The sequence below is a fragment of the Peromyscus leucopus genome, chromosome 2, assembly GCF_004664715.2.
Source record: "Peromyscus leucopus breed LL Stock chromosome 2, UCI_PerLeu_2.1, whole genome shotgun sequence".
NCBI classification, from domain to species: Eukaryota; Metazoa; Chordata; class Mammalia; order Rodentia; family Cricetidae; genus Peromyscus; species Peromyscus leucopus.
In genome coordinates, this window is record NC_051064.1 from 140,414,067 (window position 1) to 140,438,241 (window position 24,175).

A 24,175-nucleotide genomic window follows, 5' to 3' on the forward strand; every position below is an offset into this window, starting at 1 on the left:
TACTGCCCAGCTTTTAAATTTTATTGAAAAGATTTTTAAAGGACTTATTTTTACGTGCATGAATGTTATGTCTGCATGTATGTGTGTGTACCATTTTTTTTTTTTTTTTTTGGTTTTTCGAGACAGGGTTTCTCTGTGTAGCTTTGCGCCTTTCCTGGAACTCACTTGGTAGCCCAGGCTGGCCTCGAACTCACAGAGATCCGCCTGCCTCTGCCTCCCGAGTGCTGGGATTAAAGGCGTGCGCCACTACCGCCCGGCGTGTGTGTACCATTTGCATGACCGGTGCCCTCAGAGATCAGAAGGCATCACATCCTTTGGAATTGGAGTTACAAATGGTTGTGAAGTTGCCATGTGGGTGCTGAGAACTGAATCTGGGCCCTCTGAGTCATTTCTCCAACTCCCTTAAAATTTGTTCTTATTGCCAAGCAGTGCTGGCTTACAATTTTAGTCCCAGCACTTGGGAAGCAGAGGCAGGTGGATCTCTGAGTTTGAGGCCAGCCTGGTCTACAGAGTGAGTACTAGGACAACCAAGGTTACACAGTGAAAACCTGTCTCAAAAAACAAAGTATTAAAAATTGCTTTTATTTATGTGTACCTGTGTGCCCAACTACTAACTCTAGCTCTAGGGGGAAGGCCAGAAGAGGATGTTAGAGGCCCTGGAGCTAGAGTTACTGGTGAATATAGGTTTTGGGATTTGAACCTGGAGCCTCTGGAAGAGCAGCCTATACCCTTAATTGCTGAGCCAACTCTCTAGCCCCTACAATTTGAAGGTTTCCGAGCCCTCCCCAGCCTCTCAAGGTTAAAAGTCCTTCATTTTTATTTTTAGTTAATAAAATATTACTATTCTGTAATTCCTATCTTATTTTTTAGGTCAGACTATTGATCAAACTTGTGCTTCATCTAAACTGCTTAGTCTTGTATATTCCTGGCAGGCTTGTATTTGCTATGTAGACCATGCTGAATTTGTGGCATTCCTCGGTCTCCCTAGTGCTGGCACTACGAAGCCTTTTAAAAAGATTTACTTTTAATTTATGTGCATGTATGTGGGGTGGGGTGGGGTGGGGGTATGTGCACGTCGGAATGCAGGTTCCCATAGAGCCCAGGAGAGGGCATCAGATCCCCTGGAACTGGAATTACAGGCCTTAGTGAGCAGCTGAGAATGGAACTCTGCTAAACCATGTCTCCAGCCCCTCAATCTAGATTTAGAATGTAAACGTTATCCTAAGTCTTTGAGACAATACAAGAACAAACCTCCACTACGGAAATGTACTTGATTTGCTACTACTGCCGGTGGCCGGATGTGGTGTGCACACCTATAATCTCTCAGCATTTGGGAGGCTGAAACAGGAGGATTGCATAGTGTTCCTGGCCAGCCTGGGCTACAGCGGAACAAAATAACCCCTCACCCTCGGAGTTCTAAACCGATGTGGAGACCCACACCTGTAATTCCACCGCAGCAGAGATAGGCTTGCCCAAGTCCGAGGCCCCTGAAAGAGCGTCGCGACGGCTCCTGACTGTGACAAGCCAGCACTCTGGAGCCTGAGGGGGGAAGGCTGAGAGCACATGTCAAAAACCTAACAACCTTCTCTCACGATTATTACTGAAGGGTCCCAAACATTCGAAGAAGTGACAGCAAAACTATGAACTCGTGAAGAAAATCATTGCTGTGAGGTGGTGTGCGGAGAAAGCTTTGTGAACTGGGAAGCGCTAGAATGTCTGCTCGTGTGGTACACGGGGCAGAGGAAGCGGCTAGCACTGAGCAGACTTTGGCCTCCTCTTCTCGTCCCTAACTGTCCCAGGATGGCACCATTTCGTTGCCTTGCACACCTCTTCCGAACCCGAGTCACAAAACACATTTTCCTCAGGATGGAAACCGTATTTCCGCTTAGTGCTGGCCCCGCGCACGCGCAGTAGTTAGTGCTCCCTGCGAGCATGCGCAGTGGCGCGCGCACCTCTGGCGCACGCGCAGAGGACATCGCTCCAGGCTCTCCTCCCCCGAAGCGCTCAATGCTGCGCAGGCGCACTGCCTCGGGTTCCGCCCCGAGAAGTCAGAGGCGGCACAGCGCCTTGCGTTTTTGTTGAGCGACCCGTGGCGCGCTGTCTGACGCGCACGATTGCGTCACTTCCGCCCCCTCCCGGGAGGCGGCGCTGGGCCGGTGGCAAGCCCCCGGAGGGAGCCGCAGTAGTACGACGGAAGATGGCGACGAGCGGCGGCGACGAGTCGGCGGCAGCGGCTCCAGCGCCCGGAGCCCCGGCGACCGGGCAGGACACGACTCCGGGCTGGGAGGTGGCGGTGCGGCCCCTACTGTCCGCGTCCTACTCCGCCTTTGAGATGAAGGAGTTGCCGCAGCTGGTGGCCTCAGTCATCGAGAGGTACCGGGCGGCTGTGCCGCCGGGCGGCGCTGGTTGGGGGGAGGGGAGGACCTGCGGGGTCGTGAGTCTCCGCTGCCCTGCAGCCTCCCGCGGGGAATCCGCCCCACGCACGGTTTCGGGGCTCCCGGGCGCTGGGGACTGGAGCTCCCAGGTTTCCTCCCCTGGCTGGCGTAAACCATCCCTGACTCGATTTCCCCTCCAGAGCAAAACTTTTATGGCTGCCCTTGCTGGAGGGCGTGGCCTCCAGCATTTGAGAACTGGATTTTGAGATGCAAGGTGCTCCTTGGCCAGTGTCTCCCGGGCTGCCCCTCTGTGTTAAGGTCAGGGTGTGGATGAGTTTGCATTTCTCCCTGCCAGCGGAGCCCGAGATTTACTTTGGACATCTACCACATAGTTTAATAACGGTCTTTCTTTGGTGTTGTGATCACTGGGGGCACGTGCTGTTTCTGTGACTGAAGCCACTAGTTACCACTTCAGTTTTACTTTGCATCTCTCGTACTTTGCACTTTAACTGCGTGTGTCCGAGAGCCGAGTCCTTCTCTTTCTCAATAAAATACTTTCAGCCTCTTACTTATGGGACTGTTCGTTGGCTTGCTGTTATGTGCTCATACCTTTTTGTACCGATTGTCAGATTGCAGGAGTCGTATTTCTTCATAGGAAGGTGGCGATCTTAGTGTCTACCTTTTCCTTACTACTGTGCTCAGTAGTCTTTGATGAGTTTAATAGTAGACTCAGGCTTTTAAAGTCTGTTTTCTCACTTTCGTTTTCCTAACCACACCTTGCTTAGTAACTCCCTGAAATTGCTAAGCGGGTCATTTTAGCTTGTTGGTCAACAGAGCATATCAAAATGTTATTTGGAAAGTTAGAAATCGCTGTGTGTTACTCAAGGGAGGCTCATGGTTTGACACATTATTTATCACAGTAATTGTCACTAACTGTGATGTTTTGAATGAAGGATCTTTAACAATTTATAATAAAACAGTGATTAGGTCTGATAATGTAAGATTTAACAGGTAGATTTTCCTGCTTAATCATGTTCAATAATGTTCTGAAATTGTAAACAAGTACCAACAAGTATTACACTCATATTATGTAGCCTCTTTTTATTTTAATCTTTTCTTTTTCTTTTTTAAGTTTATGTGTATGTGTGTATCATGTATATGTGAATGCGTGTGGAGGCAAGAAGAGGGCTTCAGATCCCCTGGAGATGGAGTTATGGGCAGTTCTGAGCCACCTGACACCGGTGCTGGGATCTGAACTTGTGTTCTGGAAGAGCAGGAAGGGTTCTTAACTACTGGGCCATCTCTCTGCTGTTTGTTAATGAATCTAATTATTTTAATCAGTGTGTGTGTGTGTGTGTGTGTGTGTGTGTGTGTGTGTGTGTGAGATGTGAGTGTGAGAGTGTGTTCTACTGCAGTTTGGAAGACAAGTTTTAGGACTCGATTCTCTCCTTCCGTCTTGGTTTCCAGGGATTGAACTCAAGTTTTCAGATTTGGATGCTGGACACTCTCCCAACCATGCATGCTCCTATTTTACTGTCTTAAATGTTTAAATTACTGATATTTTTCCTGAATCACACTACTTTTTTTGGTTTTTTGAGACAGGGTTTCTCTGTGTAGCTTTGCGCCTTTCCTGGAACTCACTTGGTAGCCCAGGCTGGCCTCGAACTCACAGAGATCCGCCTGGCTCTGCCTCCCGAGTGCTGGGATTAAAGGCGTGTGCCACCACCGCCCGGCTGAATCACACTTACTGCTTATAACCAACAATGTTCACTTCCTTTTAGAACATTTTCTTTTGTATTTATGGATGTGAACTGAGGTTATAATGTCATTTGTTGACACTCGTGTATATCCTATTCTCGTACATCCTATTTTTTTTTCTTTTTAAATTTAGAGCAACCTCCCCCCGCCCCTCAACCTGTTAAACCCAAACATGGAACTAGATTTGAATTTTGCTAAGCACTAGTCACCCCTCCACAATTTTCATTACCTGAGAGAACCAGGGGAACCGTCTGTGTTTGTAGACATGAGAAGATCTCTTTAGAGTTTGAGGAAATGTCATGTGTATTTAGTAATACTGTGTTTTATTGGAAGTCAGGAGTTTAGAACTCCATGTTCTGGTTTTTATAGCTTAGTGAAGTTTGAAATCCTGTTCTGTCTTCTTGGGAAAAATTTGATCACACAAAAAGAGTAAACCTCTGGTTCATAAGTTCCTTACATTGTAACACAGTGTTGAGTGTAGGGCCTTTCTCTAAAGGGTCAGGTAGTAACTGTAGGTCTGTGGACTGTGTGGGCAGCTCACTTCTGCCATCTTAGACCAAGGCAGCCATGTGTGATATTATCCAATTTTGACCACACATGGTGTGTTTAACTTCTTACAGGCTTTGAATATGCATTGCAGAAGATTCAGCCATTGAAAGATAATAAATCCCCTCGCACATAGGCAACTATCTGGGTTTAGACTATGGGGCCGAGTTTGCTGACGCCTGCCTTAGAGCACACTAATTATACTCTGTTACCAGTTTCCCAAATGTTTTCTTTCCAGAAAAATGTAGTAGGGGACCCAGAAACGTGGAAACATTTGTTGCCTAGGGCGTTAGTGTCAGACTTAGCCCAGGGTTTCCGCTGGGGTGGGCATTGTTTCTAGCTGCTGTGAAGTTCAGGGGCCCAGGCTGCCACTGTGCTGCTGCGGTGCTCGTGGGAGCGGTCCTCCTCTTTTGCACTCCCTTGTTTCCTTCATGGTTACAGCTGCCCTCCTTTTCCCTTCACCTCCAGGGACCCCTGTTTTTCTGTGGCAGTGTGCTGTCCTCTGCGTCCTTTTTCACTGCAGTCCTTAGTCCTTGTCTGTCTGGCAGTCACTCCCTCTTTGAATGTCTCTCGTGGAGCTGCTAGGTCTGACCCTGGCCCTAAGAGATTCTTCTCATTTCTCCATTTTACCCCTTGTCTCAAGTCAAGCTTTGTAATTGACCTTTTGAGGACAGACTCCATTGAGAACTCTTAGGATCTGATCTTAACTGTGTGATAAGATTGCTTGATGCTAAGCCGGGCGGTGGTGGCGCACGCCTTTAATCCCAGCACTCGGGAGGCAGAGACAGGCGGATCTCTGTGAGTTCGAGGCCAGCCTGTTCTAAAGAGTGAGTTCCAGGAAAAGGCGCAAAGCTACACAGAGAAACCCTGTCTCGAAAAACCAAAAAAAAAAAAAAAAAAAAAAAAGAAAAAAGAAAAAAAAGATTGCTTGATGCTAAGACCACGTTGAGAAACAAAGGGCAGTAGATTAGCATAGATGAACTGTAATGTGTACCCTCAAAAGTGTCATTTGACACTTTTGAAAGAAAATGATGTCTGAGTTTATTTAATTGAGTTCAGGTGGCTTCTATTGTCCATAGCCCACAGGTCTTTTAGTACATACTGAACACCTTTTAAGTGTTGAGTGCAGCCCTCTGTGTTACATGGCCAAAAGAATTCCTTTCAGAGCTCTACCAGACATGGTTGGGAGCATAGCTGACCCTGAGTCTTCATAGATTTTAAAAAACCATCCCCGCCCCCCTCCTGTCTCTGGCTTCTTTTATGATAAGCATTTTTGAAAAAATTCTGTCTCCCAGGTATTTTTTGGAATTTAGGGCAGAGCTACTGTCTGGAACAGGGAGGCTGTTAGAATACTCTGCCAAGTAATGCAGGTCCTTCCTAGAAGTCTCGAAGGAAGACAGTGCTGCACTGACTGTTGTCTTTTGATTTTACTCACTTTAGAGTGACATAGTTGACAGCTGGGCCACAGCAGGGAACCCATTACCAAAAGATAGAGTGTGCTTGGAGGTCAGTCCTGGTGTCTTAGTGTCACAGTCACCACTGGTCAGTCAAGAGCATGGGAGAAACATTGGACAGAAAACTCACAGTTCTTGGATTAAATGAATAGGTGTATATATAGCTGCCTGTGTGTGTGTGTGTGTGTGTGTGTGTGTGTGTGTGTGTGTATGTGTGTGTGTCTCGAAGTAATGTGAAGGAAATAACATGATGGATTTTGTATTTAGGAGTTGAAGTTGATAAAGGGGTAGGGAGTTGTTGGGCTTCCACGGTCTATGAAATCTAAGGGAAAAAGTGAGATGAACCCATATCTTTTATAATGCTTCCCTCCTCAGATCCCCCATTCTTTCTTTTTTTTTTTGGTTTTTCGAGACAGGGTTTCTCTGTGTAGCTTTGCGCCTTTCCTGGAACTCACTTGGTAGCCCAGGCTGGCCTCAAACTCACAGAGATCCACCTGCCTCTGCCTCCCGAGTGCTGGGATTAAAGGCGTGCGCCACCACCGCCCGGCTGCAGATCCCCCATTCTTTCTAAAATGAGCTAGATATTTCCAGATGCTAGCTAGTCCATCTGTTTGTTCTCTTGCTTCCTTCTTTCCTTCCTTCCTTCCCCCCTTCTCTCCTCCTCCTCCTCCTCCCTTTGCTCCTCTTTAACTTAAACCCCACATTAGATTCTCTGACTTGGCTGCCTTCTGTTCTTCTCTTTCCACTGACTAGGATAGAAAACTCTCATGGTCTTATTTTATTTTTATTTATTTATTTATTTATTTTTTGTTTTTTTTTTTTGAGACAGGATTTCTCCATGTAGTTTTGGTGCCTGTCCTGGATCTCACTCTGTAGACCAGGCTGACCTCGAACTCACAGAGATCCGCCTGGCTCTGCCTCCCGAGTGCTGGGATTAAAGTTTTCGACACTATCGCCCCGCCTCTCATGGTCTTTGTCTAACAGTTTTAGGTGCTGTGGGGACATTGTAATGGTGTTTCAAGAAAGTGGCTGACATGCTTTCAAATCTCATTTTTCTTGTGTATCTATGTTCAGTTTCTTCGTTCTCCCTTCTACTGACCCTTCTGCCCTTTGTTCCTCTTCTCTGGTATTAGCATCGCTGGGATGTTTGTGTTTATAGGTTTCCTGGGGGAATGGGTGACAACAAATTGTTATTTGGTGACATTTCTCCAAAAGCAAGAGATAAGAGAATCATGTCTATTCTTCTTTCTAGCCTTTTAAAAGCTCTTATTCCTGACCTCCCTAGTTACCCAAAGCATATTATTTTATTTTTATTTAAAAAATTTGTGTGTGTGGGGGGGCACTTGTGCTCTGGCACACATGTGGAAGTCAGAGTATAACCTTTATGTGGATTCCTGGCATCAAATTAAAGTTGCCAGGCTTTTTGTAGCAAGTACCCTTAACCATTGAGCTGTCTTGCTAGCCCACCATAAACAAATTATAAGTGGAGCTGAATATAGTACCATTTTTCCTTTACCAATACCTATCTTCCCTGCAAGGTCCATTCTTGTTACCTTATTGGAGTAAGGTTGCTGTATATTTGCAAGGGAGGGTGGTTGCATTTCTAATATGTCATCGTGGGATCTATGAGGTCCTGGGGTAAGACACACACACACACACACACACACACACACACACACACACACACGCGCGCGCGCGCGCGCCCTCGCGCTCGGGTGGGGTGGGGTGGTGGTGCTGGGGGAGAAAGAGAAAGAGGGAGAGCACAAGCACGGGAGCAGGGAATGTAGCTCTGGCAGGATATACTTGGCACATTCCTGTAATTCCAGCACCTGAGAGGTGGAGGCAGAAGGATCACACACTCAAGTCATTCACTCAGCCATATATAGAGTTCCATGCCAGCCTGAGGTATATTGGACCAGTGGTTCTCAACCTGTAAGTTGTGACCCCTTTGGGTTTTCAAAGGACACTTTCATAGGGGTCACCTAAGACCATCAGAAGACATAGATATTTATATTACAATTCATAACAGTAGCAGAATTACAGTAACGAGGTAACAATGAAAACAGTTTTATGGTTGGGGGGGTCACCACAGCATGAGGAACTGTATCAAAGGGTCACAACATTAGGGAGGTTGAGAACCACGCACTAGATTCTGTCTCAAAACAACACCAAATAGGGGGTGGGAGAAACGGCAACCCACCAACTCTCACATCACACCTCTAACTGAGCCAGGCAACTAGATAAATTGACTTATTCCTGTGTGTGTGCATGTGTGTTTATTTGTTAGTAACTTTATGTTGTTACCAGAATGGGAATGAATGTGCAGAATAAGTTCATCCTTTGGGTGAGTAGTTTTTCTCTAAGACTTGGTAAACTTGTGGGCTGAAAAGAGTGGAGGTAAGCAGAACTGAACTTTAGAAATACAGCAGCGAAGGGCAGTGACTCAGCAGACTACATGGAATTGAGGAGAAGGAAAACACTCAAGCAAGATAGACAAGGGAACTCAGGTGTGTTGGTGAATGGAAAGGTGTAGTCGGGAGCCTTAGACTCGGGTCACTAGGTAGAGCATGGAGCTAGATTTCTTTTCCTTTGCCTTTACCTATCATGACGAGTAGAGGGGTGCAACCTGATGGGCAGGTGCTCCAGGACTCCTTTTCTGATAAGGGTCTGATTTTTGATACACACTCATTTAATCCTCAGACAGCAAAGCACTTGCAGTGCCAGACTCCTGAGTGTGGTTTGAAGTGATTCATCACTTACATTGGCACTTTCCAAACACAGACATGGCATTTTGGCTCTTGTATTTATTTGGCAAGAAGATAAGCCTGCTGGTGAATGGATCAACTCTGTTTACATTTCTCTTGCTGGGTGGATACTTCTTGCTAGGGATTAATTCACTGAGGAAACTATTTAACCATCTCTCTGCTCTTTGCATCTAATAAGATACATTTTGTTCTTTTCTTTGCTTATATTAGTTCATGGTTGGTGCTTTAGCTTCTTATTTGATAAAGTGACTTAAATGTATCCAGTCTTTAGAGTGAGTTGGGCTCAAGATTTTTGCAGAAAAGGACAATTCTCAGCTAAAGACAGGGATGAGGTTTGAAACGGGACTAGATAGTCTGTTGCCATCTAGTGTTGGCCTCCACCAAGGGCCTGGACTTGGAGGAGGCTGTTGCAGTGGCTGTTGGCATTAGGGGACTTCTTACTGTGAGCTGTTGATTTTTTTTTTCCCCAAGTCCCTGTGCTCTGTGTTGTAGTTGGTCTTCAGAATTTCATTTGCTTCTGCTACCAGTAGGTATTGTGAGTGCCCTAGTCTGTCCACTTTTGGTTATCAACAATTAAGGTGCTTTCTAATCAGTAATAGAACAAATTGGAAATGTATTTTGGGCTATGTGTGTATGTGTTCTAATGCTAGGGGTAAGGGTTCTGCTACTGAGCCATAGCCTCAGCTTTGTTCTATTTGTACTTGTGTTTCCTTACTTCTCTTGTGTTTGTGTTTGTGGGGAGTGTTGGGGATGGAATGCAAGACCCCACACATTCTTCTACGGAGCCATATCTCCAGCTCCCTTTTAACTTTATTTCTGAGATAGGGTTTCACTGTGTAGACCTGAGTGGTCTAGAACTTGCTATATGTAGACCAGGCTGGCCTCAAGCTCACAGAGATCTGCTTGCCTCTGTTTCCTGATACTGGGATTAAAGATGGGTGATATTGTGCCAGCTCCAACCCCCTTTTAACAACTTCTGAGTTTGAAAATGGTTTCTCGGGGGCTGGAGAGATGGCTCAGAGGTTAAGAGCACTGACTGCTCTTCCAGAGGTCCTGAGTTCAATTCCCAGCAACCACACGGTGGCTCACAACCATCTATAGTGAGATCTGGCGCCCTCTTCTGTATACATAATAAATAAATAAATCTTAAAAAAAAAAAAGAAAGAAAGAAAGAAAATGGTTTCTTAGCAGGTGGTGGTGGCTCATGCCTTTAATCCCAGCACTTGGGAGACAGAGGCTGGTGGATCTCTGTGAGGCCAGCCTAGTTTACAGAGAGTTCCAGGGCAGCCAGCGATATACAGAGAAACCCTGTTTCAAGAAAAAAAAAATGTTTTCTCTTCACTAGCCTTTGCTTCAGATTTCTTAAACAGGATAATTAAATTTTAGTCTCTGAGCTTTTTGTTTGTTTTTGTGGTGCCGGGGTTGAACCCAGGGCCTTGTTTGTGGCCCTGTGTCCCAGCACCATCCCCAGGCCCCGTGTTGAATATAGGAATATAGGAAAGGAACGCAATTTCCTTTACTTCCTACCAAGTAGGTTGCCAAAAGGGTGGAATAAGGTGATTTCATAGAGGGATGCGAGGCACATGACAGTTGGTGACATTGTCTTCCTTGCAGCGAGTCGGAAATCCTGCACCACGAGAAGCAGTATGAGCCATTCTACTCATCCTTTGTCGCACTGTCCACACATTACATCACCACGGTCTGCAGCCTCAGTGAGTACACCTACCCTGTTACCTGGTGAGGGCTTGTGATGGGCGGGGAGGGTGTTATTCTCTCCTTGAATAGTTTGTTAATGGAGTTTTGTTTCAGCAACTCCCAGGCTGTCCAGCTGTGAGTGGGAGCAGCTGTTGATCCCCCCCCTTCCCTACCCCAGGAAGGAGTACAGAGACCTCCTTGCCTGGGTCAGCCACAGGAGCTTGAAAAGCTGCTGGCTTTACACCTGCCTCCGAGCCGTGAAGCCAGCCCTATTTTTCTTCTTAATCAAGAGCATTTTATTTTATTTTTATATATTTTCTTGCCGTTTCCATTTTAATTTATGTGATTCTATGCTTGCTTGCTCTTTTTGTTTGTTTTCTTTAGGTTTATTTTCATTTTTAATTATGTGTATAACTGTCTGTCTGGGTATGTGCACATGAGTGCAGGTGTTCTTGAAGATCAGAAGAAGGCGTGGGAGCCTCTGAAGCTGGAGTTACAGGTGGTTGTGAGCTGCTTGTTCCAAGTGCTGGGAACTAAACTTGGAACTTCTGCAAGAGTAGCACACACTTCAATGCTAAGCTGTCTTTCCAGCCTCTTTTTTTTTTTTTTTTTAGATTTATTTATTTATTTTATGTATATGAGTGCTCTATCTGCTTGTACGCCTGCACACCAGAAGAGGGCACCTGATCTCACTAGAGATGGTTATGAGCCATCATGTAGTTGCTAGGAATTGAACTCAGGACATCTGGTAGAACAGCCAGTGCTCTTAACCTCTGACCCATCTCTCTAGCCCATTTCCATTTTTTTTTGTTTTGTTTTGTTTTTTTGGTTTTTCGAGACAGGGTTTCTCTGTGTAGCTTTGCGCCTTTCCTGGAACTCACTTGGTAGCCCAGGCTGGCCTTGAACTCACAGAGATCCGCCTGTCTCTGCCTCCCGAGTGCTGGGATTAAAGGCCTGCACCGCCGCCGCCGCCGCCGCCACCGCCCGGCTATATTTTTTAATATTTCTTTGAAACCCTTACACACATACACACACTCACACACACATTGTTTTATTTATATCTGTCTTCTGCTCCCCCCTTCAACCACCTGTCCCTGCCTGGATCCCCAACACACACACACCCCTCCCTTCATGTTCTCTTTTAATTGTCAGTGCTACCTGGATGCACGCAGGTGTGGGTCCATTCAGTGGAGCATGGACAACCTGCCAGAGGCCCCACACCCAAAGAAAAACAGCTCTCCCTCATCAATTATCAATGATTCTTCAGCTGTGACTGGGGCCTTGTGAGCCCTCTCCTCCATTCATTTTTTTATTCATTGAGATTTATGGCCCAAGCTGGCCTTGAACTTGGCCTGGTGTCAAAGAATTTTGTTGAACTTGCATATACATGTACCTGCTGGCAGATTGATTTATTGAGGGTGATGCTGGTAGGTCATGACTGTGTTAGCACCTTCTAAGGAGGTTTCTGCTTCCTGGTTTTGGTGCGAACTTGAGTCTCTTATGTTCTTTGGTATGTGAAGAGATTTGATCTTTATTCCTTGTTTGCTGAATTTTTCCACCTTCAAAGTGACCAAGTTCTATTTTACATTACTTCAGAATTTCTACATTTTTTTAGTTCTGATGAATTGTAATTGTTTACTTGAATAATTTGCTCAGCAAGTAAACTGAAAGGAGCCTGTAGACTTGCTTCTGAACAACTCTTCCAGTCCAGTGTTGTTTATTACAAGCTCTGGCCAGCTTCTGGAAGCAACTGCAACCTTTGCATAACATCACTTAGTGCCTATGACAAGGAGAGGTCGTTCTCTAGTGACCAACAGCATGAACTTGTGAGGCAACCCTCCTGGACTTGATTATAGTTGTGTAACTCTAGGCAAGTCATTTAACCTGTGTATGCTTCAGTTTGCCCATCTGTTCCAGAGGTGAAAGGGAAGAAGGGTGTGCTGGTGTGTTCTGCGTTCCCACCATTTGGGAACGCAAGGCCGGTGTACCAGAAGTTCAGAATCAGTCTGGGCTACATAGTGAGTTTGAGGCCAGTCTGAATGATGTATTGAGACTGTTTCAAAAACAAAAGGAGAGGGGCAAGAGAGACGGCCTAGTAGTTAAAAGCAATCGCCGCTCTTGCCAAGGATCCAGGTTTGGTTCCCAGCATCCATGTGGTGGCTCACAATCATATCTAACTTCAGTTCCAGGGGGTTTGACACCCTCTTCTGACCTCCATGGGCACTAGGCATGCATGTGGTGCACATACATATGTACAGGCGAAACACTCAAAAACAAAATAAATAAGCCTAAAAATATGGTGGGAGGGATGATACTATTTCCCTTACAAAGTGGCCTACGGATTAGATGAGCTGATGCATTGGAAGTGCAGGAAGTGCAGTGTGTTTCCTGTTAAAGATATTCTTTTTTTTTTTTTTTTGGTTTTCCGAGTCAGGGTTTCTCTGTGTAGCTTTGTGCCTTTCCTGGAACTCACTCTGTAGCCCAGGCTGGTCTCGAACTCATAGAGATCCGCCTGCCTCTGCCTCCCGAGCGTGAGCCACCACCGCCCGGCTAAAGGTATTCTAATATCTAGTAAACACTAGATAAACTGATGTATGGGTAGTTGGCTTTTGTCATCCAGGGAGATTGCTGCTGAGTGAATAACCTATGAGCTAGCTCAGTGCTTGTTCTGCTGCTGTGTTGAGTGGGAGGCTGAGCTGTTGGCAATTAAGTGAATCTTTTTGCTTTCCCAGTTCCCCGGAACCAGCTTCAGTCAGTGGCAGCGGCCTGTAAAGTCCTCATTGAGTTTTCTCTCCTTCGTCTGGAGAACCCAGACGAGGCCTGTGCCGTGTCCCAGGTGAGAACAGAGTGTCCGTTTCTGATCTTTATTTTCAAACGAGCTGTAAGTATGGGAACTGATGGGTGGATGGTATCAGGCAAGGTAGATAAACCTTTCTTAAGGTTGGCCAGATCATTATTTGTGGACCATACTATGTCTGTTGCAGCCTGCCAGCACAGTCTTTATGCTGCAGACACAGGAGCAGAAATGAATATGAAGAGCTACAGCCCATTGAACTTCAGAAGTGGCTATAGTTTGCCAGGCTGTAGACAGGCTAGAGTCTTCCCAGGATGGCAAGTTTCTGTATGTGTAAGCAGGTAGCAGTGAGAAGGGTGTCCTGATGGACAAGTTGGCAGACTTGAAAGAAAAGGGACCAGACTTACCAAACTCTGACTATGGCTCATGGTTGCCATGCAGGATGGAGGCGTCAAGCTACTGTGTTGTGGATAATTGAGACTCATAAGGAATCTGAGTTTGTCTGAAGGCCTTCTGTTTTTATAAAAGTTAACCACAGCCATAAATTGAAAACAGAAAACAGTTATACACTCTGTGAGAATAAGACAGACTTGAAAACTAGTTAGCTATTGATTACCATTAGTTTGAGATCTCTGCTTGGGTATTTTTCACTGAAGTTATATTTTTTTTTCTCCTCCCCCTTCTGGAGGCTTCAGGGATGAACCCTGGGCCTGGTGCTCCAGCACTGTACTACATTCCCAGTCCTTCACATGGCAGTTACTTGTATGAACCTAAATCTGACCCCATACTAGCTAGACTCCCAAAGTATAGAATCTTCTAAAAGACATATGTGGATATGTTTTGTTTTCAGAAACACTTGATTCTGCTGATCAAAGGCCTGTGCACTGGCTGTAGCCGACTAGACAGAACGGAAATTATCACCTTTACAGCAATGATGAAATCTGCCAAGCTTCCACAGACAGTGAAGACGCTTTCAGATGGTGTGTGCCCGACACACCTGGTTACATGACCACCTCCGTGGCCATTATTGCCTTCTGTTGGCACTCTCCTCATTCTGCCCCCCTTTTTGTTTCTCAATTTTATAGTGGAAGACCAGAAGGAGCTGGCCTCGCCAGTAAGCCCCGAGTTAAGGCAGAAGGAGGTGCAGATGAACTTCTTGAACCAGCTGACCTCAGTTTTTAACCCTAGAACCGTACCATCTCCTCCCATTAGTCCACAGGCTCTGGTTAGTTCTTTTGCTCAAATATCCTCGTTTTCATGGAATGTGTTAAGATGATAGAACTGAGAAAAGATTGTATTTTATGTTTTACTTGAAAGATACAGCCAAAAAAAAAAAAAAAAAAAAAAAAAAAGTTGGGCAGTGGTGGCACATACCTTTAACCCCCAGCACTCGGAAGACAGAGCCAGGTGGGATCTCTGTAAGTTCAAGATCAGCCTGGTCAACAGAGTGAGATCCAGGATAGCCAGGGCTACACAGAGAAACCCTGTTTCGAAAAACCAAAAAAAAAGAAAAGAAAAGAAAAAAGAAAAGAAAGATGAAATATACCATTTTGGTCAGGAACAGAGCAAGTATACATGAGGATAAAACTTTATTGTCTAGAGACCTTGTAGACATCTTGGTTCGTGTAAGATTACTCAGATACTTGTCCAATGATAGAATCATTCAGTGAGGCATTTCTTAGATTATATTTCCACTGTTAAGTGACATGGCTTTGGTGGAAAAATATACCAAACAAGTCATACAAAATGAAGCAAATCTGCCTCCCATCTTCCTTTGTGTGGTTTGTTCCACTTGCAGGTTATTCTCTTGTACTTTTCTCAGTGGGATGCCACAGACACGTGCAGTTTTCCTCACGAGGCTTCCCTCTATGCTCGATGTAAAATAGACAGTTTATGAGCTGTTTGTTTCTGTACTTCTTTTGTAGTTTCTCCTGGGTCAGTAGTTTCCCATGTGTAGCTGAATGTCACAGCATGTCCAGGAACCTGGCTTGTACCCAGCAAGGGGCCTGGCAGCCGGCAAGTGGTTGTGACAGGGCCTGTATTTCTCTTCAGGTGGAAGGAGAAAATGATGAGCAGCCATCCACGGATCAGGCCTCTGCTGTCAAGACCAAGAACGTGTTCATAGCTCAGAATGTGGCTAGCCTTCAAGAGCTTGGTAGGAGTCTGTCTACTGTTAGAAAGCTGGTCTGTACAGATGTTTACCAAAACATCTTAGCTGTGCTTCTTCCGAGTGGAGGAGAACCAGGCTCCAGACAGTGGCCTGTTGGACAGTGTGCCTTTTTGTTAATCCAGGTGGCTCCGAGAAGCTGCTCCGAGTGTGCCTGAACCTGCCTTATTTCCTGCGCTACATCAATCGGTTCCAGGATGCAGTGGTAGCCAATTCCTTCTTCATCATGCCTGCAACAGTAGCTGATGCCACTGCTGTTCGCAATGGGTAAGGTGTTTCTTGACCTTGTACTACATTCTAGTCAAAAGGGATGTAACTGGCTAGTCTTTATCCATCAGACTGTAGAAGCCAGTGGTTCTAGGGACCTTGCTAATCTCCTATGTTATGTTCCAGTTTTCACTCACTGGTGATTGATGTAACCATGGCCTTGGATACTCTTTCTCTACCTGTGTTGGAACCCCTCAATCCTTCTCGTCTGCAAGACGTGACAGTCCTTAGCCTCAGCTGTCTATATGCAGGTGAGAAGTTATGTCTGTTTTCCTTTTCTTCAGTCAAACATGGATTTGATTCGAGGAAGTCATGAGAACCCTGAGAACTCCATTCCCCTTCCTTGGTGCCCTTACCCCTGAAACTATCTAATATCACATTGTGGCCAAGGGAAATCGTTACAGGCATCAAAGTGATCCTGCTGTTTAACTGCTGGCCTCGATTTGTGTGTGTGTGTGTGTGTGTGTGTATACGTGTACGTGTGTACATGAGTTTGCATGGGTGCGTGTGTATGTACAGATGTGTGCACATATGTGTGGGTGCATGTGGAGACCAGAGGTCAACTTTGAGTGTTGTTCTTCAGGAGATGTTCACCTTCCTTCTTTTTTGAGATAGGGTCTCTTAATGCCTAGGAGCTCACCAGATAGGCCAGCAAGCCCCAGGGACCCACCTGTTGACCTCCTCAGTTCTGACATTACAAGCATAGCCCACTTAGGCCTGGCGTTTTAAAATGGGTTCAAGGGCTGGAACAGTTCTCATGAAGAACCGTGGAGAACAGAGGGCGAGGAGAATGACATAAAGCAGAATGCAAGGGCGCTAAGATGTGGACACTATTTGGACACAGGTCAGGAGAGGTTGATTGAGTCTTGCTGTGAGATTGGATTTGAGGGTGGCTTCATGGGTCAGGTGGCGTCTGTGGAGATGAAGAATGTTATTCATGTTTCCATACAGCCTCTTTCCTACTGTTAGTCAGGCTGCCTCAGAAGTGGGACCTGATAACTGGTGAGAGAGAGAGAGAGAGAGAGAGAGAGAGAGAGTGTGTGTGTGTGTGTGTGTGTGTGTGTGTGTGTTCGTGTTCCTGTTCCTGGTGCTCACATACACCCATGTTCCTGTGTACTTGCTGTTGTGAGCACATGTAGAGGCCAATCAGTGTCGGATATATTCCTTTATTGCTATCTACCTATTTATTTATTTATTGGTTTTCCCACGCAAGATTTCCCTGTGTAACAGACCTATGTGTCTTGGAGCTCCATTTTTTTTTTTTTTTTTTTTTTTTTTTTTTGGTTTTTCGAGACAGGGTTTCTCTGTGTAGCTTTGCGCCTTTCCTGGAACTCACTTGGTAGCCCAGGCTGGCCTCAAACTCACAGAGATCCGCCTGTCTCTGCCTCCCTGAGTGCTGGGATTAAAGGCGTGTGCCACCACCGCCTGGCTTGGAGCTCTGTTTGTAGACCAGGTTGGCCTCAAGTTCATAGAGATCCACCTGCTTCTGCCTTCCAAGTGTTGGGATTAAAAGCATGCGCCACCACTGCCCATTTGCTATCTACCATTAAAAGAAAAGACTATTTTATTTTGTGTATATGAGTATTATCCCTACAAGTATATATATTTGTGCACCATGTGCATGTCTGATGCCATGGATCTCCTAGAACTGGAGTTATAGGCGAATATGAGCAACATACGGTTGCTGGGTATTGAACCTAGGTTCTCTGGAGGAGCAGCCAATGATTTTTAACCACTAAACCATTTCTTCAGCCCCCCATCTTTGATGTATTCATTTATTCTGTGTGTGTATGTATGTCTCCCAAGTGTTGGAAATAATGGTGTGTACTGCCACACTTGGCCTTAGATTTTCTTTTGAAGGAGTTTGAAATAAGCAGGTCCTACATGGTTTCCACATGCTTCCTATGCCCTTCATGGTTCCCTACTGATATTTGATCCATTTGTTGTCACTAATGAATCACTATTGACACATATGAACTAGTCCATAGTCCTGTGTGTGTGTGTGTGTGTGTGTGTGTGTGTGTGTGTGTGTGTTGGGATTGTGTGTGTGTATGTCCTTGTGTGTGCACATGGGTGTGCTTATCTGAGCTTGTGTCTGTAGGGATTTGAGGTTATTGTAATCAAGTTGTGTCTTCCTCTGTCTACTTGTATAGTTTTTGAGACAGCATCTCCCAGTAAACCCAGAACTCCTTTTTTTCATAAACTAGCTGGCCAGTGAGCTCCCAGGGTCTTCCTGTCTCCATTCTCCCTAGCTCGGGGGTTACGGACATGTACTGCTGTGCCAGGCTTTCCGTGGGTATTGGGATCTTTATTCAAGTCCTTATGCTTGCATGGCCAGTGTTTTCCCTACTGCGCTATCTCCCACTCTGTAGGTGTGGCTCTGGGTTCTCACAAATGTATAACATCATATTTTACTGTTATCATAGCAAACAGATAGTCACTGTCCCAGAGACCGTCCCATCACCTCTGCTGCTCCTTTTATCTTGAACTCCTCTCCACCCTTCATTAACCATTGGACTTCTGTCCCTAGTGTTAGCTTTTCAGAACGTTGTGTCATCAGTATTATATAGGATGTGCCCTTTTCACATTGGCTTCTCTGACTTAACAGTGGCCATTAAAGTTCCTCATGGCCTTTCTGTCTTTGTAGCTAATTCAGTGGAGATATATAGAGATAGAGGTAGATAGATTTTGGGGATTAAGCCAGTGGCCTTACTCATGCTAGGCCTAATTGTTATTCTTCTGAGTTTATATATAGACTCTTTAATTTTTATTTTGAGACATGGTAGCCAAGTTGCCCATGCTGACCTTGATCTCAGTCTGTAGCCTAGACATGACTTGAGCTTGTGGTCTTTCTGCCTTAGACTCCTGAATGTTGTGTTTATAAGTGTGTATTGCCATGCCTGGCTTTGTCTTGAAGGACGTCTTGCTTGCTTCCACTTGTTGGCAGTCACAAATAGAACTTCATTAAATGTTCATCTGCAGGTTCTTGTGGATGTGAGTTTTTTCTCATTTGGGTGAGTAGCTCGGAGTGTGGCTGCTAGGTCATGTGGCAGGACTGCATTTACACTTACCCTTTGGAGTTCTTTGAGAAATCCAATTATGGAATTGTTTGCAGCTAGGGTGTTCTATCTTTGTATCTTGGATTTGAGGCAGGTCCCCAAGACTGGAATCTGTGCCTGTTCTTTTTCAGGTGTGAGTGTAGCCACCTGCATGGCCATTCTTCATGTGGGTAATGCCCAGCAAGTGCGGACAGGGTCCACAAGCTCCAAAGAAGATGACTATGAAAGTGATGCAGCCACTATTGTTCAGAAATGTGTAAGTCAAGTGTCTGGTGACATGGAAGCCTTGACTGGTAAAAATGTGGGCATGTGGCTAGTTCTACATTTTTTTTTTTGATGGAGAAAAGGCTTGAGGCATCTACAGTCTCCACACCCCTTCCCTGGACAGTGACTCTAGGAGGGATTCAGCTAAGGTATTCTGCACAGTTGCTTCTAGAGATGCTCCACTTCCTTGTTGTACTGGTCCTGTGGAAAACACAGTAGGTTTGTGGCAACCATAAGCTTTAGAAAGGACTGACATTTACTCAGTAAACTGGTTGGGGCTTACTGGGTGCTGATGTACTTTCAAGCAGGATGTAGCAAACAAGATTTTACAGTAAGTGCATAGAAAGAATTAGTTGGGATGGGAAGCTGGCTGATGCAGGACTGGGTATATGGGAACAGCTAAGAAGGTGTCACACACTGAGAGATACAGGCAGTGCCCCATGGGGTCAGAAACTGATGGCAGTAGGTTATTGAGTGACCTGATGACAGTTACACTTCTTCCAGTAAACTGGCTCAGGTAGTAGGGTTTAGATTTGTGATGACGACCTGACCTACTCAGACTGTATGTCCGTTTGTTCCTGGGCAGCTTGAGATCTACGACATGATTGGACAGGCGATCAGCAGCTCCCGCCGTGCTGGTGGTGAGGTAAGAGGCCTCTGGGCTGCAGTTACCTTCTGTCGGGTGTGAATTTCCACGCTAATGTTTGGTTTTGTCCTTTTTCACCAGCACTTCCAGAACTTCCAGCTGCTGGGTGCATGGTGTCTGCTGAATAGCCTCTTCCTCATACTGAATCTCAGTCCCACAGCCCTGGCTGACAAGGGGAAAGAGAAGGACCCGTTGGCTGCCCTCCGAGTCAGAGACATCCTTTCTCGTACGAAAGAGGGAGTAGGCTCTCCCAAACTGGGACCTGGCAAAGGGTATGTGTCCGCCTCTGACCTCCACTTCTGGATGCTGTGCCGTGTTGTTCTGTTTCATGGGGTGATGAGCTGCTGACCTCACATCAGAGCTTGTTTATTTGCTTTCGTTCTGTAGATTGTAGCCAGGGTCTGTGCATGCTGAACACACTCTGTACCAAGGATTCAAGCCAGCCTCTCCCTCTAGCATCTGGATAGGTCATGGTTCGTTTTGATCTCATTTCCTCATTGAGAGGCGGAAAAAGTGTCTGACGTGTTGTTCAGAGTTCTCAACAAGTTCAGATCAAAAGATGAGATGTGTGTTGGGTGGTGGTGGCACACGCCTTTAATCCCAGCACTCGAGAGGCAGAGGCAGGTTGACTTCTATGAGTTTGAGGCCAATCTGCTCTACAGACTGAGTTTCAGGCCAGCCAGGGCTACATAGGACCTTGTCTAGAAAGAAAAAAAAAGATGAGTGGCGCTTGCTGGGAAGGAGATGATAGTGAATGTAATGTGTTGCTCAAGGCGGTTCCTTAAATTTGTCTGAGTTTGGGTGTTTGTGCCAAAGGGGTACAGGTGGAGGTCAGGGACAAACTATAGAAGTTAGCTCTCTCCCTCCACCATGTAGGTCCTAGAGGTCAAACTGGGGTCATTGGGCTTGGTGGCAGGTGCCTTTACCTAATGGATTTTATTTATTTTATTCTTTTCATTCCTTTTATGTGCTTAGTTTTAATTATTACTTTTAAGATTTATTTTATGTATGTGAGTGTTTTGCCTGTATACATATATGTATACCACACACATGCTTAGTAACCACAGAAGTCAAAAGAGGGCATCAGATTCTCTAGAACTGGAATTATGGATGGTTGTGATTCACCATGTGGGTGCTCAGATTCAAACCTAGATCTTCTGCAAAAGCAACAAGTGCTCTTAATTGCTGAGCCATCTCTCTTTATTTGTATGGGTGTTTTGCATATATATATATATGTATGTATGTATGTATGTATGTATATATGTATGTACACCACATACATGCCTGGAGCCCAGAAGAGGGCTTCAGATCCTCTTGATCTGGAGTCACATATGTTACGTTATATGGGTACTGGGGTCCCATCAAACCTGGGTCCTCTGTAAGAGTAGCCAGAGCTCTTAATTACTGAGCCACCTCTCCTGTCCCTCTTTCTCTTTTTTTTTTTTTTTTTTTGAGACAGGGTCTCTAATAGCCCAGCTGGCCTCGCACTTGCTGTGTAGCTTATGGCCCCAAGCTCCTGGTCCTTCTGCATACCCTCCCAAGTACTTGGCTTTATATGAATCTTCCATCACACCCATTTTGGATTTTGAAGTGGAGAAATAGCAAACAGCGGTACCAGCAAGTCCATTATGGATTGTCATAAGTCTTTTGAAGAAAGAGGCCAGGGCAAGTGGTTAGCAGGAGTTGTGTTGTGTTTAGATAGGAATTGTTGAGGATGAGTTGGAAGTAGGATGAATGTTATCATCAGCAGACTCTGTGCTGTAGCATAAATCTTAAAAGGTCTTATTAATAAAAACAAACCCAGAGCCAGGTATTGGGGTGAACACTGAAAGATCAGAGAGTCAGAACCAGCCACAGCTAACCTCACCTCACCAATTCCTCAGCTGATCTCGTTTCCTCAAACTGGAAGCCTCTGGTCCTCATCCAAATAGATCTCAGCTGAACTGCTGCTCAAAAGCCTAAAAGCTTAACAGACTCTAGTTCCTGGTTTTCATGCCTTATATACCTTTCTGCTTCCTGCCATCACTTTCTGGGATTAAAGGCGTGTGTCATCATGCCTGGCTGTTTCCAGTGTGGCTTTGAACTCAGAGATCTGGATGGATCTCTGCCTTCAGAATGCTAGGATTAAAGTTGTGTGTGCCACCATTTTCTGGCCTCTATGTCTACCTATGGCTGTTCTGTTCTCTGACCCCAGATAAGTTTATTAAGGTGCACAGTATTTTGGAGAACACAATACCACCACATTGTGCCATCAAAAGTGTTTGGTCTGGAGCTAGGGAGCTAATTCAGCTGGTACTGGGCTTGTTGTGCAGTCATGAGGACTCTTGTAACCCCAGCACTGGAGAGGCAAAGACAGGCAGATTCCTGTGGTTTGCTAGTGTTGTCCTGAGGAACAGCATCCAAGGTTGACCTTTGGCCTTCATGCACATAGGTGTGCTTGCACCCGTTTTGCATGAGCAGCTGGCTTGTATAGTGTATTGAGCTAGGGAATACTGTGTTAGAAGCAGATTGGGCTGGAGAAAGAGAGAGGAATAGGATTTTTCTCTTGTTTGTGGTGAGTTTAGCTGATGGCTAGTACTTTGTTTATGAGATGTTGAGTCCACAACTGGGTATGTGAACCTGGGATTGAAGAGATTAAATGCTAGGTTTCCGTGTGTCCTTTGCTTTCACTGTGGTTCTGTGGTGCTGCGTAGAGTTTAAAAAAAAAAAAATTCTCAAGAGGTAAGTAGAAACTCAAGCAGACATGCCAGCTTGTATCTGGAGAGTACTACTACGTAGAGGCAGTTGACTTGGCTGAGGATACTAAGGCAGGCTTCCCTGGCTGACTGTGAAGTGGGTGTTGAGATGGTAGGCACTCAACAGTGGGCTGCTAGGGAGATAAGAAACTTCCATAACAATAAGTAGCTTATGTTCCTATGAAGGCTTTTACCTGCTGATCCGTCACCCTGCCCAAAGTTGGTACTTTCAATTTTCTCAAAAAATCATTCCCTTAAAAAAATTCTTCAGGTGGATCTCCAAATTTGAGGCCAGCCTGGTCTACAGAGTGAGTTCCAGGACAGCCAGAGCTACACAAAGAAACCCTGTCTCAGGGGGAAAAGTTATTTTAGAAAAGTTAATTGAGAGAGAGAGAGAGAGAATGAGAATGTGGTAGGAGTGGTGTATACATGTGTGATGTGTGTTAAAAGTGGTGTGTGCATGTGCAGTGGTACACCTGTGGGAGTCAGAGAACAACTTAAGGGAGTCGATTCTCTGTGGGTCCTGGGCATAGCACTCAGGCTGTCAGTGTTGGTAGTAAGCACCTTTACCTTCTGATCCATCTTGCTAACCCTCAAATTAATTCTTTAAAAATTTAACTATCCAGCCACAATAAAAACACACACACACACACACACACACACACACACACACACACACACACACACACACAAACCCGAAACAAAACAAAAAAACATGGTTAGTCTGGCAGTGGTGGCACATGCCTTTAATCCCAGCACTTTGGTAGTAGAGGCAGGAGGATCTCAGTGAGTTTGAGGCCAGCCTGGCTACAGAGCAAGGACAGCCAAGGCTATATAATAAAATACTGTATCTAGAAAAAAAAAAATTAACTATCATTTAAATACTAGCATTTTTGATCCAGTAGTTTTGAACTGATGTGAAATAGTTTTATTTGGAAGCAGTTCTTACTCTGAAGCATTTAGATCCTGTGACAGTCAATACCTGGGCTTTGATAATGAGCTGCAGGGGGATTTTTTTTTTTAATTAAATTTTTTTTCATTTATTTTACATACTAACCAGTTTCCCCTCTCCTGCCTTCTCATTCCCTCCTCCCACCTCCCATCTCTCTCCCCATCTACTATCTCCTTCGTTCAGAAAGGGTAAGGCCTCCCATGGGAGTCAACAAAGCATGTCATATGAAGTTGAGGCAGGACCAACCTCTCTCCCTGCATCAAGGCTGGTCGAGGCATCCCAGCATGGGGAATAGGTTCTAAAAAACCAGTTCATGCACCAGGGTCAGGTCCTGATCCTACTGCTAGGGGCCCCACAAACAGATCAAGTTACACAACTGTCACCCACATGCAGAGGGCCTAGGTTGGTCCCATGCTAGGGTGATTTTTTTGTGTATAGTATTCCCTGCTTGGTGGAAAAGTTGTAGATCCTTAAAGGGGTCTAGGATGCCAGAATGGTGAGATAATGGCCATTTCTGAGGTTGTGCTTCATTGCTTATGATCTTAAGGTCTGTGTTTCTGTTTTCATTTGTGTAGGCATCAGGGATTTGGGGTGCTCTCGGTGATCCTGGCAAACCATGCCATCAAGCTGCTGACATCTCTGTTTCAAGACCTGCAGGTGGAGGCGCTCCACAATGTGAGGAGGCTCTTCTTTGGAAT

At 45.4% G+C, this 24,175-nt stretch overlaps 1 protein-coding gene across 8 annotated transcripts in view; it reads left to right on the plus strand.

The window, feature by feature from the left end:
• The first annotated feature begins 2,149 nt into the window (after window positions 1-2,149).
• Ubr4 (ubiquitin protein ligase E3 component n-recognin 4) overlaps window positions 2,150-24,175 on the plus strand; it is a 116,419-nt gene continuing 94,393 nt past the window's right edge. For 6 of the 8 annotated variants that reach the window (XM_028875261.2, XM_028875264.2, XM_028875262.2 and 3 more), the window contains exons 1-12: window positions 2,150-2,373; window positions 10,513-10,610; window positions 13,326-13,429; window positions 14,238-14,367; window positions 14,473-14,612; window positions 15,440-15,542; window positions 15,680-15,821; window positions 15,948-16,072; window positions 19,012-19,136; window positions 19,731-19,790; window positions 19,872-20,062; window positions 24,053-24,152. In XM_028875261.2, coding sequence (XP_028731094.1) covers window positions 2,198-2,373; window positions 10,513-10,610; window positions 13,326-13,429; window positions 14,238-14,367; window positions 14,473-14,612; window positions 15,440-15,542; window positions 15,680-15,821; window positions 15,948-16,072; window positions 19,012-19,136; window positions 19,731-19,790; window positions 19,872-20,062; window positions 24,053-24,152 — 1,494 coding nt within the window. In that variant the 5' untranslated portion in view covers window positions 2,150-2,197. The remainder of the gene's footprint in view (window positions 2,374-10,512; window positions 10,611-13,325; window positions 13,430-14,237; window positions 14,368-14,472; window positions 14,613-15,439; window positions 15,543-15,679; window positions 15,822-15,947; window positions 16,073-19,011; window positions 19,137-19,730; window positions 19,791-19,871; window positions 20,063-24,052; window positions 24,153-24,175) is intronic. The other 2 variants (XM_028875268.1, XM_028875267.1) reach the window with 2 other exon arrangements.